This window comes from Cavia porcellus, unplaced genomic scaffold (assembly GCF_034190915.1).
Source record: "Cavia porcellus strain 051 isolate PalLab524CR breed Dunkin Hartley unplaced genomic scaffold, mCavPor4.1 scaffold_21, whole genome shotgun sequence".
Classification (NCBI taxonomy): Eukaryota; Metazoa; Chordata; class Mammalia; order Rodentia; family Caviidae; genus Cavia; species Cavia porcellus.
The window spans coordinates 47013159-47032579 of NW_026947504.1; the positions used below are offsets into that span (position 1 = coordinate 47013159).

Sequence of the window (19421 nt, forward strand, 5' to 3'; positions counted from 1 at the left end):
TTTTCCTATTTGCCTAAACCTGTTACATAATCTGCCCTCTGAATAAAAACTAATATATGCAACCTGTCTTGCTACAAGACATGTTTTTGTAATTCAAAATACAGTGAATAATGTTAGCAGTCCTGAGAGTATGCTTTGTTGTTGCGTTGTGGTTGGCCTTTCCCTCAGGAGCCAGAGTAAGAGGAGGAAAGGAAAACTTTTAGCCGGGCTGCTGCATTGGCCGATGGAGGCCTTTTTAGGATCGCTAAGTGGAGAGCCAGGCTGCCCAGCAGCTTTTCAGGCCCTTGGCTGGTGCATGTTGCTGCTGTCCTGTGCCCACCGTGGTTCAGAGCTGTAGTCCCATCCATGTCTGCTTTGTTATCCACAGCCCTTCTCTGTCCTTTTGTTTCCACTCAAAGCCCAACACGGTGGCAATTTGCAGACTGCTGAGAGGCTGACCCATGTGGCCCGGCAGGTTAGTGTGCCAGGGACAAAGTTGCTTGATTGAAGTGGTCTACCAAATTCCCCAGCCCCTTTATTTCTTCCTTTTTTTACTGCATGCCTTTTGCAGAGCTCAGGGGCTATAAGGAATGAGTTATCTGGCCATGCCCGACATTTCAGGGAGGGGCCACGTATCCGTGGTGGTCCTGTAAGATTATATGACCTTGGGGCTGGGGATTTAGCTAGTGGCATAAGCACCTGCCTTGCAAGCAGGCAGTCATGAGTTCGATCCCCGGTACCGATAAAAAAAAAAAAAGAAAAGACAAAAAAAGATTATATGACCTTGTGACACTGTGTAGCTGTCTATGTGTGCCTCCGTGGTTTCAGCAGAGACACAGGTGTTATTAGTTGTTACTTTTCATTTCCTCGTGAACTCAACTTGGCCTAGATTGTTGAGCCTTAACAAAAAAAAAGAAAAAAAAAGAAAATCATCTAAATAAGGTTGATTTCAATAAAGCCAAAAATAGAACTTTTCAAGGCTGGTGATGGCCTGAAGATACAGAGGCAGGGAAAGTAGAATGAAGTAGCTATCAAAACCAAAGAAAGAATGTTAATGGGCTTTATTTCTGTTTTGTTTGGTTTTATTCTCTTTAAAAAGAAAAAGAAAAAAAATTATTAGTGATCTCTTTTGGATCACACCAGTCAGCAGCTAATGATGTTATACAAAACAGGAGTCACTCAGAATATTTTTGTCCTTCATATTTACCAAGACCTTGTGTATGTGTGATTTTAAAAATTTTTTTATCAGTACATGTTTGGGGTACACAGTGATTCCACGCATGAGGAGTTGGTACGTGTGCATAATATTGCAGGTCTTTTTGTGGGTGTAGTGACAGTATTATAAACTACCTGTGTGTGCTTGGAAAGAGAAAAGTGTGCTGAGGATGAGGGGCTGGTGAGGGAAACACTTTTTTTGCATTTAAAACTGTTTGCTGCCTATCTGATAGATGTCAATAGTCGGTGAAAATAGGAGTTTTTTTTTTTTTAAATAAATCTGAAGTTATAAATGTAAAACAAGAGAACAAGTATTTATCCAAAAATATGTAAGACACATGCTCTGGTGGGATCACTTTATTTGGTGGCACAGACTGACCTCAAACTCTCATCTTCCGACTCTGCATTCTGAGCAGCTAGAATAACAGGAGGATGCCAGGGACTACAGTGTTAAAATAGCTCAGTCATTTTGATACAAAAGGTCTGTTATTTCTAAGCTCTCAAAATGATACCTAATTTTCCTGTGTGCTGTGTCTTCCAAACTTATCAAAGTACAAGACATACACTTTTGTATATATTTAACCATTTATCAGAAACAGATTACACATATTTTACATACAAATATAGCTATGCCACCAAAGACAGAGTCAGAAGACGTTATGTAGCAGAGATTGCAAAAGACACTCTGGAGAGGGAAGGTGCACTTTAATTAGATCCGAGCTACAGCAGGACTGGTTCATTCTCATCAAAATACACCTCAACTGCAAATTTTGGACCGTAAATTTTCCATGCTCTTTGTTTATGGAGATTGTCCAGTTGATTTCTTGGTAGATAAAGCCTAAAGATAGAAAAACAATGACTGCATTTTACATTAATTAATTAATTGGTGCTGGGGATTGGACCCAAGGCCTTTTCACAGATCCCTGGCCCTCCTGTTATTTTTAATTTTGAAACAGTGTCTTGCTAAGCTGTCCTGGCTGGGATCAAACATGTGATTCTCTCATCCAGCCTTCCAGAGTGCTGGGACTACCACTGTGTGCCAACATGCCCAGTTCATGATATATTTGAGAACTAATAGAAAAGCCATGCAATTCGAGCAGCCTTGATGGAACTTTAGAAAAAGACTTGCTCACCACGAGTAAGACTCAGCCCTTTATGTGTGTTTCTTGGCTCCTTCTACTTCCGTAAAGAGATACAAAATACCTGAATCTTCAGTAACGGGCCTCAGTAACATGCTACAGATTCTTTTACCTCCATCACCTCTCATGGAATTAACAATATTCAGGTTTGGTGTATCTGAATTCCTGTAAGTGATAGAAATCAGCCAGAGACTAGATGTATAATAAAACCTGGCAATCAAATACTGTTTGTTTTTTGAATGATGAAGTGGGCACTTTTTACTAAACACCAATCTCATAACTTTACCAAGCAATATGTGAAATTAAATGTCACAAATATCTGTGGAAATATATAAAAGTGACAATAAAAATGAGCTAATATGTTTAAGAAGATGGTGTTTAAAAGGATAAAAGTATCCTTTAGTCAGAACTACCTTTGAGAAATAGTAAATGAGACTCCACCTAGTTTTCTCTATTGGAGAGAACCAAAATTCATTGTATATATCCAGAAAAAAATCAGTGTATTTTTTCCATTCAATCCAAAGTTTACTCCCTTAAAATCTATGAAATGTGGGGGCTGGGGATATAGCTCAGTGGCACAAACGCCTGCCTGGGAGGCGTGAGGTCGTGAGTTGGACCCCCAGTACCAAAAAAAATATCTATGAAACGTGTGTGTATTACAAGTGGGCAGATCCAGTGTTGCTTTACTATAGACCTGAGGTGTTAACTAGATCTAGCATAGACCTGAAGAAAAATCTTAATGTAACAATTCATGTTATATATAATCACAACTGCTTTCTCAAAGTCTGATCTGAGTGATTTTTAAAGTATTTTTCCTTTTATATTCCTTTCCTTTTAAAGTATTTTTCCTTTTATAAAAAATCTCATTTCCCACCAACCATTACAATGCTTTAAAATGGAGAATTAATAGACTGAGGAGTGAATTTTCAGATATGGTAGAAGATTCTTTGTGATAATCTTTAATTCAGTTAATACTTCTTCCCAATTCAGTTATTAGAAAATCATGTTTAAATATGAAACTGTAGGTCCAGATGTGTATCTCAGTGTTAGAGAACTCACGTATGAAGCCTTGGGTTAAATTCCTAGCAACACACACACACTCCAATGATTTTCTAGTTGACAGCATTAATATTTATCATATTTTATAATTTGCTGTAGATCAGCTTTTAATTTAGCAGCAGCCTCCCTCTATCCCAGTGTTTAGCATGAAGTTTGGTGGTCAGCCATCAGTAAATAACACTTCCTGAGGACTCCATATTCCTTGGGAGGAGCTCATCTCACAGTCAAGACGTGAGCACATCACACATTAACTTACAGTTGTGTGACACGGGCATTGAGGCCAACCCAACAGCACGTCTCAAGAACAGCTGTACTTTAAAATAATCATATTAAGATGAGTAAAGCCATGAACAGTGACTCGATTTTTTTTTAGTTTCTACAAACTAAATTTATGACAGTTGGCAAAAGTCTTCTTTCACCTCACATCCAGACTTTGAAGTTAAGCGGTTTCTATTTGATTATATTCCATTCCTACCTGTTTTTTTCTATCAAAGATGTGTGAAACCAGAAGAAGAAAGGGCAGTTGTCATAGTGCTTGGGAAGCTTCTAAAGAGATAAGGGAAAAAAAAAAGATTATTTTTGTAACAAAATTGGTACTTAATGATTACAAAGACTAAAATCAGTATTTTCAAATGTAAGGCACAATAAAAACAGGTAAATTGGACTTCATTAAAATTTTTAAAACTTTGTTCATTAAAGGGCATGAAAGGGTTGAAAAGCCGTGGAAGAGGAATGTTTGTAAGTCACATCCCTGATGTAGATCGTTTATCCAGATTATCTAAGAAACTTATAACTCATCAACAAAAGGACAACCCAAATAAAAAATGATCAAAGGGTTGAGATACACATTTATTCAGAAAGTATATCCAGATGGCCAACAAGCACATGAAGGTTCTTAAGTCACAATGACACCACTTCACACCTGCTAGGATCACTATAAAATGAAGAAGCAGAACAAAACAAAAAACACCAGTGAGGATGCTGAGGATGCCGAGAACTGGAGTCTCCCACACTGCTGGAGGGAACGCAGAATGATGCAGCCACAGTGAACAGCACGGCAGCTCCTCGAGACTTTAAATGTGGACTTACTGTATGACAGCAATTTCACTTACAAAGATGTATTTTTGCCATGATTTTAGATACTGGTCTTTTAATCTGTTTTTGATAGTACTACTAAGGACCTATGCCTACTTATACTCAAACATTCTGTAGTGAATTCTGAAAAGTTACTTGGCCTTGGCACCTATTGTGAATGTAAGTTAGACTTTCTCCCACCAGAAACAAGGCTCGGTCATCCTTGGCACAGTTCTGTGCTCCCTGCCAATTCCTCAGTATGATCAACCCAGATGTTTGCCTTTTCCAACCAAGCTGTTGACCACTTCCTGTGGGGCATCTAGGTACAGCTTATCTTGCTCCACTCTTCCCCATACCCTGGGGAACCTGTGCAAATATGTCACAGTGATTACTTCTCAGTCTCACTGTGAATCATGAAACTCATATCCATTTGCTTTAAACTCACCCATTGGAATTCCCTGTGGGAGAGCTGCTAAGGTGACACCTTGACCCCAGTGAAGGCTTTGATCCTAGGTCTCTATTGCTCCTGATGTTTCCCGCTTCTCACTGGCCCTGTGGGGTATGCTGCCCTCCTCTATGGGATCTGTAAGTAATAAAACACTGCTTCTGCTCTCTCACGTTCTGTCATGTGGCCTTCTCTCTGTCTCACCTGCCCAACACACCTGGGCTTAACTCTCCTCTCAGGCTCTCTAGGAGGTGGCCATCTTACTAGGAATAAATTAGACACAGGTTGGACGAGCGTCACAGAGGTGTCTACCAGTATAAACAAGTTTCCTGGGAGAGGGGCACTTGGTTGCCTGCTGGACGCTCAGGATAAAGAAATATCCTGTGAGAGACACATTGTTAAGCGTCCATGACAATTTGCCTGGAGCCCTGTCAAAGTAATGCTGGAATTTATAGCCACGGTCCTGAGAGAGGCCTAAAGACTAAATGAGAAGAAACTATATATAACATGTGTTAACTCATTTCTACAAAGTGTAACTACACTGAATAATTGACCATCAATACTGATGATGACAGACGAAAGTACCTAAATACCTTAAAAGTGCTTTCATGTCATAGCCTTTGAGAATCACAAGGACTATACATCGTCTAGTTCCCTGCTCCAGTATTCTTTATATACTGTTTCTGCTTAGAGACTTCTAGTCAAGAATTCAGAGTGGCTCCACATGCAAGGGGAAACTGATACGGGAACTATCTAGACCACTTGCTTCAAGCCTTCAGTGTTTAACAGATTATCTTCCAACAGGGAACCAGCAAAGGATTCAGGAAGGAACAAGCAATAAATTTTAAGTTGATCCATTGCCAGTGAATGAATAGGAAAATGAAACTATTGAGGGTTAGAAATGTTCAACATAAGAAAAACAAATGGCCAACATAAATTACACACTAATGATATTCAAAGTAATGACAATGGAAGGCATTTACATTTTCATGAAGTAAATTAGATTAACAAACACATTTACGACGTGTCAATTCAAAGGAAAGTAAAATCTCCCTTGCTTTAAAGTATTTTGTAGATTATATAGACAACTATATTTTTTAAAGATATAAAACAAAAATGTATACACTTCTATACAATTAAAGATATCCTTGTTTTTTTTTAGCATCTTGGTTTTTGTATTTTTCTTGTTTGAAAATTAATAATGCAAGTTGCATAGAATTTAGAAAAAAGAACAAGCAAAATAAATATTCTTTTTAAAAATCTTGTAGTGGATCTGATTTGTTACTTTCCTCCCTGTCTTGGGCATTGATGGATTGCTATTGTCTTCCTTGTTGGGATTTGTAACAAAAAAAATTCCAAACCAAAATTATTCAAAATAGACAAGAAAAGTGGCAGAGATTGTTTTTTGATTACTCACCGGAGATAAAAATTTCACTTTCACATCATCATACAGAGTTGGACAATTGAATATATTAATTATTACTCTGTCTGCTTCAATGTCATGAAATACCTGTGTAGAAACACATGGAATTCAGAACTATAGAGACTCACAAGTCTCTGCTGAGACTTGTGTATAGTAAAGTTAATTTTCACTTATCTGGGCTTCCTAAATTTATCAAAAACTCAGTGTCGTAGCCCACTAATTTTATGTATGAATAAATGTTAATCATCTTTCCTATGAAACTGCAATACATCTTTGAAGGTTATGAGCCCTGTTGGAAGGTAAAGTATTAGATTTTCCACTGGAGTTTAACCAAGTAAGCATTACTGTTTAACCATCAGTAATAATCTGACTTCTTTTGTTGGGACTTTTTTTTGTAGGGAAGTCTTTTAAGTATGTATGAAGAAGCTCAGGGTTAAAGCTAAGCATCAACATCCAAAAAGTAATGAATAACTGATTATGTTTTACCAAAAATCATGCATTGTTGATGGGACTATTGGCAGTCCATTACTGTAGGCTTATAGATGGAATGAGCAAAAATACATTAAGTTTCTGGGATGAACAACTTTGGAACTAATCTAAGTATCAATTTACTGCCATGCAGAAATGGCAACCACAGTGAGAAAGGTCTATGCAAGGTCCTCTGAAAAATGCATAAGAAGGTTCATATTCAATCTGTCCTTCAGGAAACTGTGCACACAAGGAGCTATAGTGGAATGATGCAGAGTTAAGTGTCAAGCTGTACAGTGAAGACTGAATGTGCTGTTGTGCGGTGAGGAGCTGAGGGATGCCACAGGAAGTATGGAATGCTGCTGCAGGAGTAGAACTACAGTTGGACATGGGAGCTGCTTAGCCCATACGTGGGAGAAAATGCCAGCAGAAACACAAAGTAGGAATTACAATTTTGTGCTAAAACCCGAGGGGATGATTTATTCTACTAGAGGAGAATCTGTGGGTCAAGTTACTGGTAGAAATAAGTTCAAGTATGTTAGGGCTATTATGTCTTGTAAGCTCAAAAGCCAAGGAAATAAAAGTGAGGTTGCTAAAGAACACGGTGAGAATTTTCCTTTGTGAAAGAGTGGCCTTCGAGTTATCTTGCATAATATTTATTTAGTAATCTATAGTTTACAAAATAACTTTATATTATTTAATTAACACTTGTGATATGGTCTTTATTTTACAGATAAGAGTGTTGAGCGTGTCTAAGCCAGGCATGGTGGTGCATGCGTGTGATCCCAGTACTTGGGAGGTTGAGGCAGGAGGATCATTGCAGGCTAACCTGGGCTACATAGGGAGACCCTGTCTCAATAAAACAAAACAGAACAAAAATGTTGAGTCAAAGAAGTTCACTGTCTTTGCCTCTAGACATGCTGTGTGTATTTTGCTCTAGCTGCAGCTTTTCACAATGAAAGCAACATTTATTTCATGCTGCACATTGTAGGATTATATATACCATATCATGTAAGGGAAAAGACAAAGTGGGGAGAAAATTTGGGATTAACAAATGAGGTCCTGCCTTAAGTACATAGAAGCAGTGACAACACAAGAGACTGAAGAGAAATCTCAAATGTGTAATGGTGATTAGTTGAATTTTAAGGGGTCAAGGCAAGGTGAGAAAGACAATATGAAAGTTTTAAAAAGTCTGAGTAAGTTTTCAGTAGCAGGATACATGCTTATTGGCTAAATTGGGATTGATTAAGGTGTCTGAATCATTGGGGTGGAAACTGCCCGTATTATAATCCCTACATCTACCATACAGTACTTGTATCTTTAAAACAAATACTGAATTTTCATTTAATATGATTCTTTTACCCAAGTTTGTGCAAGACTAGGGAAAGGTATGCAGTGAATGAAAGAATAAATGATAGTTTAAAGAAAGTGTATGATTGCACACACCTGTAATCCCAACACTTGGGGGGATGAGGCAGGATCCCTGTAAATTTGAAGGCAACCTGGGTTATGTAGTGAACTCAAGGCTAGCCTGAACTACACAGCAATACCTTACAAAAAACACCAGGTGTGATTATGCACACCTGTAATCCCAGCACTCAGGAGGCTGAGGCAGGAGCATCACTGCAAGTTCAAGACCAGCCTGGGCTACAAAGTGAGCTCAAGGCCAGCCTGCACTGCATTGCAAGACCGTCTCAAAAAGGCAAAAAGTATTTTTGAAAATAAGAATAGAAGGCTAGGCAATCCCGCTGGCTGCCATCACCATCAGGGACTGCTAACCAGCCAGCCAATCCCCCATGTGCCTCCTGCCGTCACTGGAGTCTTGGTGTAGCTGTGCATATCTGGAAAAACCTGCCCCATGCCCCACTGCCTCCCCTGGGAACTCAGGTCAGGAGAAACCCAGGTGCCTGGTCCACTTCCCTGCACTGTGAATGGGCAGCCAACACAGAAAGTGCCTGGGATCCCACAGCTAGCTTGCCTAGAGGAATCCAAGAAGATGAAGGAGCAAAAGGCAGTCTCAGACCTTCAGCCAACACAGAACAAGTCTAGGAGATACAGACATAGAAGAAATTTGAAGTAGCCCACCTGAAATTTCTGAAAGGATATCAACTTAAGTAAATGGACAACTTCATGAGGCTGTAAAGTAATCAGATCAGAAATAATATCTCAGGTTGAAGAAGAAATGGCAAACACAATGAAAGAATTGCTGAGCATATCTAAAGAAAACATAGATAAATAAGATCATAGGAAAATGATGGAAACCTTGAATGAACAATATAGGAAAGAATTATAATCCATGAAACAGATTCAAAGAGATATCCAGGAAATTAAAAATTCCATTGAAAGCTGGAAAAACTTTTTTTTAAGGAGACTTTTTTTTAAGGAGCAGAATATATTTATTAAGAAATACAAGGGATCCTGAGTGGGCTGCCCAACTTTCAGACCTTGAAGACAATTTCAGCTAGTGGCTGCAACAGAAAAGATCTCTTAAAAATAACAGGGAACCAGGAAATAACAATTCAACAGCTGCAAAACGACACAAAGAAAAGTAATAGAAGACTGACAGATGTCAGCAAAATAGCAGGAGCCAGCACAAATGACATAAAAAGACTATTTACAGAAATAATATTGGAAAACTTCCCAAGCATGGCACTTACCTGACGTACAGATAAGTGGCCATATAGAACTCCAACTAGCCACAACCAAAATAAATCTACACACAGACAAATAACAACCAAAATCCCAGAAATTCAGCACAAAAACAGAATATTAAAGGCTATTGGAGAAAAGAAAAAAAAAAAGATTACCTATAAAAAAAAATCCATCAGAATCATGGAAGACTTCTCAACACAAACCATCAAGTCAAGAAGAGTCTGGAGTGAAGTATTTCAAGTCCTGAAAGAAAACAACTTACAGCCCAGATTGATGTGCCTTACAAAACTTATCTTTCAAAACTAATGGAAAAATAACATACTTCCATGATAAAGAACAACTGAAGGAATTAATGGCCACCAAACAAACCCTACAAAGAGTGCTGAAGGATATTCTAGAGAGAGATAAAGATGACCACAGTTTCAGGAACAGCAGCAGAGGGGGACCACAAGCAGGGCAGGCAACTGACTGGGAAAAAGTAGGGGGTAATGGCAGGAGGATAGCATGGCAGAGATGAGCCAGTGTATGTCAGTCATAACTATTAATATAAAAAGAAACACAGGCAGAATGGATTGGGAGACAGGATCTGATATGTGTATAAGAAACACATTTGACTCAAAAGGACTGAAGGTTACAGGAGAGAAGACAATTCTTCATGTGACAGAAACTCAAAAAAGCAAGAGTAACTTACCCATCAACTGCAGAATGGATAAAAAAGATGATAGTTTTATACGATGGACAGCTACTCAGCTATCGTGAAGGATTATCTCAAGGCTCTTGTAGGTAAATGGATGCAACTTGAGATCATGCTCATAGGTTAAGGGATTTGGATTCACATAGGGAAACATCAGGTTGTCTCCCTAGTATAATAAATGGAAGGAGTTAGTGGGATCCAAAATGTGCAACAGATATTGTGAAAGTGAAGGGGGAAGAAACATCTCAAAAGGGAAGTGGTAGCCTTTGTTAATTTCCTACTATTTGTTTTGAAGTCCTGTATCATTTCCATTGTTTCGTTTCATTTGGTTTTATTCTATTTTGTTTTGTTTGATTTTATTGTGTCTGATGATATAAGCAGCTATCTTGAAGATAATAAGAAGCATCATGGTAGCCATTGTCGATTTCGTATTATCTTGTTTTTAAGTCCTGTATCATTTTCACTATTTTGTTTCGATTGGTTTTATTTCATTTTATTTGGTTTGATTTTATTATCTCTGATGGTTTGGGCAGGTATTTTGAAGATAACAAGAGGCATTATGGTAGCTGTTGTTGATTTTGTATTATCTTGTTTTGAAGTCCTGTATCACTTTCATTGCTTTATTTACATTGGTTTTATTCTATTTTGTTTTGTCTGCTTTTATATGTCTGATGATATAAGCAGCTATTTAGAAGATAACAAGATATACTATGGTAGCCATTGCTGATTTTCTTTTATCTTGTTTTGAAGTTATGTATCACTTTCATTGTTATTGTTGTTTTTTTGCTTGGCTTTATTCTGTTTCCTTTTGTTTGGTTTTATTCTCCTTAAGAAACAATAGAAAGTTAAGGATCAGGCCTATGTGAATGCTCTCAGTAGAGACCAAAACAAAGGGTATGGGGAGAATAATGATACCTTAAAACACAAGATCTATGAAAGAAACTTTTTTACTGTTTTAGAAAAGATCTATGGTATTAAGCATTTCTTCAGCATTTTAGCTAAGCCCTACTACTTTGGGTACAGAGGTTTCTCCCCAGCTCATAAGTACACCCCTACACTGCTTCTCAGGATACATCCCACAGAACATTGAGTTACAGTCAGTGAGGACACTGTTAAACTTAGATACCTGGGCCCCATTGCAGACCCGCTGTGTAATACTTAGGGAGTGCAGGTTAGGAATGTGCATCTTTATAAACTCCCTAGCAATTTTCAGACACACTAAAATTTTAGAATCAATACTATACAATAAAAGATAAAATGACCAAGAAGGTAACGTGGCAAAAACTGACCAGATTAGTGAATGTGAAACCATGATAGGTCCCTGGGGATATGCTCAGCGTTTGTGGGAAAATGAAAGGCAGAACAACACTGAGACCTGGAAAACTATTTTGAACAATGAGGTAGACTGGATTCTAGTTTTCATCCAAAATCAGCATCCCCAAGGTGTATTGGTAACCTCAAAGCAACATGGCATCTCTTTGGGATAAATGATGGTTTGGGAAAGTCGCATGCTCACTGGCATTGAGATTTCAAAAGAACACCAAACGTCAGTTCATGTGCTTTCGCTTACCCTATAGTTTGTGGAAGAACAGGAAAAGACAGTCCCTTGCTGCGTTACTATCTTCACCTCCAGATCACTCCCGTTGCCTTTACCAACACCTAAGTACAGTTAAAAAGATGTGCTGGTTAAAGCAAAGATTGAAATGTCATGCAGTCAACATCATGGACTTAGAAAAGAAAACAATTCCAGTTAACAGTGTGGTGATACTTAATCATTTAGTCTTCTAATGATTTTGTCTTTGAAAGAGAAGGCTTCAAGGCAATTCTGACTCCCAAAGCAGAATGTTTTAGACTGGACAGAAAGAAAAAACAAAAAAGCCAAACATTTAGTTCAGCCCTATGAAAATCCCACTGGGCTTTTCTAGAGAAAAAGAAGTTCAGGAAGGTGGCCTGCAACCCTTCTTGCTAACATGTTTCTTTCTTTAGACTTCTAATGATGGTACTTTAAAATAACAGAAAATCTAAATTCTTGCCCTGCTTTCAATCTAGTTTCTAAAGCAGTTTCTGTGAAAACACAGGATAGCTACCCCAAGCATTCCTGAATGTTTAGTGTACACTACAGATCACTGGTTTCATTCTTTCTCTGTCCACATGACCCCACTTCCTACAGCGTTTCCCCAGAGACCTGGTTTCTGAAGCCTCCAATGAACGTTTTCCCCTTTCCTTTCAACCCTGTGTATATCACCTTCAAATACTGCCATGCATTCATTATTCTTATTGCTCATTTCATACTGTTTTCATTTAATTGCATTTTGTGAGCACCCTGTGGTCAGTGTGTTATTAGGAATCACCATTTCCTTGCCTCAGATCCCTCGGTCCCATCCCAGTTGCAGACCTCCCTTCCACTGATGTCTACGGGAAACCAGTAAAATGTAGGACTAAATAAAATCAAATACTGATAACCACATGATAAGGACTCAGTATTGATTTTAATTCTCACACATTTAAACATTTTAAACCATGTACGTGTAGCATTATTGAGAGGTGGTGGACACCTTTGTGAGGACACCCAGGTCTACTGGGAGGTTGGAGGGGACCAGGGACCATGCCCTTGAAGACGACCTTAGGACCCCAGCCCTTTCTCTTCTTTCTTGTGCCCCCTGGCTAGGAGGTGAATAGTTTGGTCCACCATGCATACTTCCTCTTTCCACAGAGGAGGAACCAGGGCCAATCATTCATAGGTTGACACCTCCAAACTGTGAGCTAAAATAATCTTTTTATCTGTGTAAACTGATGTACCACAAGTATCTGTTACAGTAACAGAAGGCTAACACAGCCTAATGCTTGTTGCCAGCAGACATTTGTATTGATATTGTTAATCCCATTGGTAACAGAGGAGAAATTGAGGCAGAGTATGCACATAAAGCAGTCTGGATCTTTTATTTTGGGCCTCACAGAGTTTGGAAAGAAAGGGGAGCAGGACAGTGGTGTTTCCAGACTTCTACCATCTGTCAGGCAAGCCTGGTGCCTCTGCTGTGAGAGGCCTGCCTCCAGTGGGGGTCCTGAGTCAGCCCAGCCATAAGACTCCAGCCCTCACACTTCACAAGGGTCCTGTGATACAGTACAAAGTGAACTTTGTCCAGGAATTTGTAGTCTACAAAGGCTTTTCACAGACGATTGCTCAAGCAGCCTCCTGCTCCAACAGGCTGAGTTTCAAGACTCAGCCTGTACAATGCTTGGTCAGAAATCTAGGCCAAAATTTCCCCAGAAACGGTGGCTTGAAATTTGCTTTCAGAAGCCAGAAACTTTTGTAATCTGTTTGTAGAATGCCATTAAAATTCCCAGGGGAATTTTAGCAAATAATTTGAAAAAAGCACTTTACATTTTAATGAATAATTATTCATTTATATTTTAAATGCTTTTTAAAATTTCCAAATAATTGGACAAAATATGAAAGAAAACATGTCTCGATGTTGTTTTGTGTGACTCCTCAGAAGGCCAGACCCCTAGGCTATCTGAGTGGATATTAGCATCCTGGCACCATGGGCCTACAGGTCTGGGCTCAGCGTCTCCCCATGGTATGTGATCTGGCTGGCATAACTGTCCTGCTCAGAAGTATCACCCCCCTGCTGCTTCTCTGACGAGCGCCAGGTGAGACGCCCATGTTCCCACCTCTCCAGAGAGTGATCCTTGCAGCAGAAGCACGGTGGGAGATGGAGGAACAGACACGGGCTGGAGGCTGGTTGCTCTCCCTGCTGCTTCTTCTCATAACCCAGAAAAAGACAGTCTGACCTGTTGTCTGCTTGCCTGGGCGATGGCGACTTTTCAGCCACAGCTTTTTTCTTTCCTTGCATTCTGGAAGCAGTTAAACTGCTTGCAAACTGGTAAGGATTTTTACTACTACTACTACTAGAGGGCTGGAAGAGACTCCCACCCAGCCCTGCTTCCTCCTAACCTTGAAATGTTCATGGAGATTCAGGTCAGGGGAGGACAGAAGTGCAGCCTTTTAGGAAGCTTTTCTTATCCCTTCCCTTGACTCTGTGTTGTAGCAATGTGATCTGATGTTTATCTATGTACGCATTTCTCTCTAGTGATCACCCAGGGACACCCTCAGGGAAGGGAGGATAGCGTGGGGTCCGACCTCAAACACATACTCAATAGTTATATGGCAACAAATAAAGCAAAACACTTGCTCATCGGGTATTTAAATGGAGGCGCTGGGGGTGAGAGGGTTACAGGAGGAGAGCAGGGAAAGGAAGAAACCTCGGTGATGAGAAAAAAGGGCCTCTGAAAGGAGCAGGTGAGAAAACGATCCAGGATGCCTTTGCCAGGATGAGCCTGAGTCAGAGTTGGGGCTGGGAAAGAAGTACTCTTAGACGCTCGTGGGTCTTTCTCACTTCTGCCAAAGACCGTACCCCGAAGGGTCTGCCCTTGTCTGAGGCCAGGGGAACAATGAGAATAAGAAGAGAGAAGAGAAAAGGATGGAGCCCTCCATGAATGAGGAGAAAGGGAAGCAGATGGACAACAGAGAGCTGACAATACAATGCCTCACCTGGCAGATGGGCAGTTCCAGGGGAGGAACGGGAAAGACAGTTGTGGAGTTAGGATCATGTGTATGTGTATACTTCACTACAAACAAAACTCTCCCAATTAGTGGGAATCCTGCCCAGGCCTTCAGTTGTAAATACGGCACTTACCATGAATCGAATAAATAATGATTTTTTTTATTGTGAGTATTTTTCTTGGAGGGAGATTCCAGTTGTATAATGTCATCATCTTTTCAAAATATCCAACATATCTACCCTGCAAAGCAACAGAAGCCTTGGTTTAAGCGAGGATGAAACGTCTGAAGTCAGAATTCATTTCTCCCTCCCAAACCCCTCCTTTCTTCCCCAGTGCCTTCCTCCCCCACCCCCTTTCCTTTTTTCTTTTTGCAGATCACTCCTTAAAGGCACATTTATATTAAGGATGCATTTGTAGGGCATCATTGCATAACGCAGCATTTTAGTGTGTGCTGCCCCATGCTGTGGGGAGGAACATGGAGAGATTCAGTTCCCCGGGCAGGGCTGCTTATACGGAGAGGGCGCCCGGTCAGAACCAAGAACAAACCCAGCCACAGTGTTATCAACTCAGGGTATAAACGTCACTGAGTTAGAGGAAGCTCGCGATTTGCTCGAGGCTACAGTCATGGGAGAAGGGCGCTGTGGAGACTGCAGAGGAAGCCTTCCACATGTCACTGGCAGATTACACGTCATTCTCTGTTCCTGCTGGATATGGTTTTTTTTTAACTTTCCACTTTCCATTCTGCTTTTGCAAGGAAGCCCTGGAATTCTCTTGACCTCATCAGCACCCTCTTGACAAGTTGCTCATGAGGATTTTCTTGGACCTTTCTTCAAGGACTTGAAGACTTTTAATCCTGAATCAACTGGACCGTGCTAACAAGATTAAGTGCCACAATTTCAACTAGAAATGTAACTGACAAGGGGAAATAGAACTTTAAAAGTTAGGCTTTTTTTTCTTTTAGAGATAAACAACTTCTCTAAACTTTCTCCTGCCACAGCCAACTCTCTTCTGCTCAGCCCAAAAGAAGTGACAGAACATAAAGATGCCCATTCCAGGAGACCAGCAGCCTGGCTTCTTTTTCACAAGCAAGAAGAGGATGAGCTGGAGATGATGAAGCCAAGTGTGGAGATCTGCACTGTGTCTCTGTGCCCCGCTGCCCTGCTCCTTACTGTAACAGACCCTTGCACTCCTGTAGATGGTAAGACGATGATTTGAGGCAATAGGCCCCTGTATCTCCTCTGAGCTAGCTTGAAATGAATCCTTTCTCCTTTTTAACCAAATCTATAGCCTCCTCTGATCTGGTCAGCAGTGAGCAGACAAACCTGAGTGTATGATCCTAAGTGGCCAGTAATAGAAAGAACTATGATGAAAGAGGCTCTTGCAAGCTCTAGTGCAGGAGTGGATGCAGTGTGATCAGTATAAAGAACCACGATGCAAGGGCGGAATGTGGCAGTGCTAAGGATTATCACCCAGCAGAGGGCACTCTGTCCTGGGCCTTAACAGTATCAATGTCAAACCTGCAGCTGAGTCTTTGAGTTGTTTCGGATCCCAGTGAATCAGAAAACATAATGGTTGGAGCCTGGGTATGCTAGTTCAGAACTAAAGTTCAGAAAACTGAGTGATCACAGAACAAGGAAGGGAAGATGTATGGGCAGATGTTGGAGACCACTACAAAGTGGCTCTGAGCAGGATTTAAATTTAACTAACTGGCTTTCTGTGTGTATCTGTGAGTCTGTCCTAGGCCACGGCCCCTTGCCTGGCAATGGGAGCTGATTCATAGTAAGTGAACCTCTCTGAATCACTGGTCCTGGCTGAGGCCTGTAGTGGCCTGTGAGGCCAGAGATACCTCAAAGGGCATGGTAAGGACACAACTGTGGACACTTGGCTCCAACACTAATTAAGTAAATAGAGACAGCAGCTGCAAGCATCTCACTCCTACAGTCTCAATCCCACCATATAAATGTTATCTTGGAGATAAGGTGAGTCTCCTAAATTGGCTTATATAAGTCTTTGAAGTGACTCCCAAGGTCCTGCTCATTTCCTGTGCTTTCCCTGCCTTTTGTCTTGGTCCTAGTAAAAGTGGGCTAATCCAGAGAACTCTTTGTCATACCCCTTGGAGTTGTGAGCTCAACTACTAAAGGATTTTGACCCTTCTGGAGCGTTAAAATTCATACAATTTGTCTCTTGTTATTTAACCTCCATTGTATACTCATTGGAAGATCAGAGATCTAGGTCAGGACCCAATAGGGAGAGTTGTTGAAGTAAATACATTTAACATAATTCTGGCTCCTGTCACCAGATTCTCCATGTTCTATTAAAGAATATAAGTCAGTAGGGCCCTCAAGGCTTTTTTGCTCTGACTTTGCCTTCTTAAGAAGCTTAAAACAAAGGTTTGTAGCAGAAAGTTAATACAACCCACCCACAGAAAGCACTCACTGCAAACAAAGGAGACTTGGGGTGGGGACACTGGAATGCAAATGGTACAAAGATTGGTTTCTCCTTTAAAGGAGAAGTGAAAATCTATAAAGAGCCCCTGAAAAGCTGGAAATGGATCACCCATGTTGGGGTGAGGCAAGCCCTATGGCAAAACAGTGAGCTTTCCAGGCAGATGGGTCCCAAGAACTCCCAGCCGTGAGGTCCCATCGCCAAAGAAAAACCAGAAAACCCCAAATAATCCTAACGCATTTCTCTAAAGAATCGCCCACTTTAAAAAAGAAAACTCACCTGAGAAGGAGTTTCTATTCCTTGAAATTTAGTGCCGCTGGCTTTATCTGTTCGTCGTTCCCCAAAATGCTGAATACTCTCCTATAGAAAAGGGGATAATACAACGGTGCTTCCACCGCATGCTTCCCTCTCCTACGCTATGCATTGTTAAAATTAATGCAAGCACATTATTTCCTTAAGCCAGCAACACTTGGGAGGAGGGTACCCTGAATGACAAAATTAGTAAAGCCATAAAAACTTCGCTAGTTTGAAATTCATAAAGACATGGAATTGAAGAGCTGGAAATACTTAGAAGTTCTTTCTTACTTTTCTTTATTGTAGTTTTGAGTGTAGGTCTTGCTATGCATTTCAGACTGGTCCTGGATTCACTTTGTAACCCAGGCTGGACGATGACTTAAAGCAATCCTGCCTCAGCCTCCTGAGTGCTGGGACTACAGGCATGTGCCATCCTATCAGACACCTTAGAAATTTTTTAGCCCAATCTTTCTATTTTCCATTTTATAGACTAGAAGGCTGAGCTCCGAAGAAATCACATGAGCTGTTATGGATTCAGAGTAGCCATTTAGAAGTAGCACAGCCCTGCCAGTAGCAGAGCCTAGCTGCCAGTCTAGAGCTCTGGATCAATGGCTTTTAACTATTTTATTTTTGAAACAATAGTTCACATTAATAAACCTATCTCTCTCACACGCACTAATGCACCCAGAACACTTGTCTTTTAATACTTTCCATTCTACTCTATTATTATTTAAAAAATGCTAATCAAAATCTAGTAATTCAATTTTAGAATTCACTGATGACAACATATACTTTGAAAACCAGTCTGCTAGAACACCATTTTTTTCTTTACCCTTCCCCCTCTGCCTTCCACACACCCTCAGGCACTGGCCCCACTGACCAACCCAAGGACCACAGACCAAGTGCTGCGCCCCTGGAGGATGTGGGGGGAGACAGCATCCATTTTCAAAACCTTCCTGTCTCAAATGAGAAATCAGAAAAGCAGCAGGTGGGATTAGAGAGCTGGGTATCCAGCAGCTTCTCTTTTCTAAACTTAGGCCAAGAGATGAGAAGGTTGTTGGGGGATTGTTCTGTAAACAGTAACTTCTCAGCAGGATCACAGCAGTATGATAGCTGAGAACCCTGCTTGAGGAGATAGAAACAGCTCACCTGTTTCCAAGAAAGATCTACAGAGCCCCTGGATACTGACTATGCAGAAATAACTCTATACCTGAGAGACTATGTTCTGAGCTGGAAAATGACTTGACCTTGCAATTCAAAAGAGTCCAGGCCCTTTAGAGAATTTATCTAATTAATTTGGGTATTCAATATCTTCTTTTTAATGGGAAAATGTTTTACATTTCATAATAAAATAGTAGAATAACAACAGCTAATACGTTGAGTATTGTTGTCTTTAAAGTAGTTAATCAGAGTACAAGTACAAGCATTAAAAATGCTCTGAACAATATTAGCACAAATCTGCCTTTTTAACGAACCAAGATAAACTAGTAGTATAACTATCTTGTATTGTATTCTCTTCCTTTTCCCTTCCTTCCTTTCCCCTTCCCCTATCTCAGATTCTTTTTCCTTTTGAACACTTTCTTCCCATTTCACGATATCTATTGTTCCTTCTGGATTTTATTTATTCTTGTAGTTCCTCACAGCAGTGAGACAATATGACATTTACACATGTGAGTTTCATTTATTTCACTTATGAGTATGGCCTCTAGTTGCATCCATTTACTTATAAACGTCTTGAGTTTATAATTCCTTATGACTGAGTATTATGCCATTATATAAAAAGACCCCATTTTAATCCATTCCTCACTTGATGGGCATTTGGGTTATTTCCAAGATTAGCTATTACAAACTGCTTCTCTAAAAATGGGTACACAGATATTGCAGTGGTATGATGCTTTTCTTTTGAAAGATACAGAAAGGGGAATGGTTGGGTCAAATGGAGTCCCTAGTCCTAGTTTTTTGAGAAAACTC

General features: G+C 40.2%; 1 protein-coding gene across 1 annotated transcript in view; it reads right to left on the reverse strand.

Moving 5' to 3' along the window:
* Positions 1-1542: 1542 nt before the first annotated feature.
* The window catches only part of LOC100721187 (phosphatidylinositol 3,4,5-trisphosphate 3-phosphatase TPTE2), a 50514-nt gene continuing 32635 nt past the window's right edge, over positions 1543-19421 (reverse strand). Inside the window, exons 11-16 of the mRNA XM_013140822.3 lie at positions 17436-17516; positions 14846-14951; positions 11719-11807; positions 6329-6421; positions 3868-3938; positions 1543-2032 (exon numbers count right to left, since the gene is read on the reverse strand). Of these exons, the coding sequence (XP_012996276.2) occupies positions 1915-2032; positions 3868-3938; positions 6329-6421; positions 11719-11807; positions 14846-14951; positions 17436-17516 (558 nt within the window). The 3' untranslated portion in view covers positions 1543-1914. The remainder of the gene's footprint in view (positions 2033-3867; positions 3939-6328; positions 6422-11718; positions 11808-14845; positions 14952-17435; positions 17517-19421) is intronic.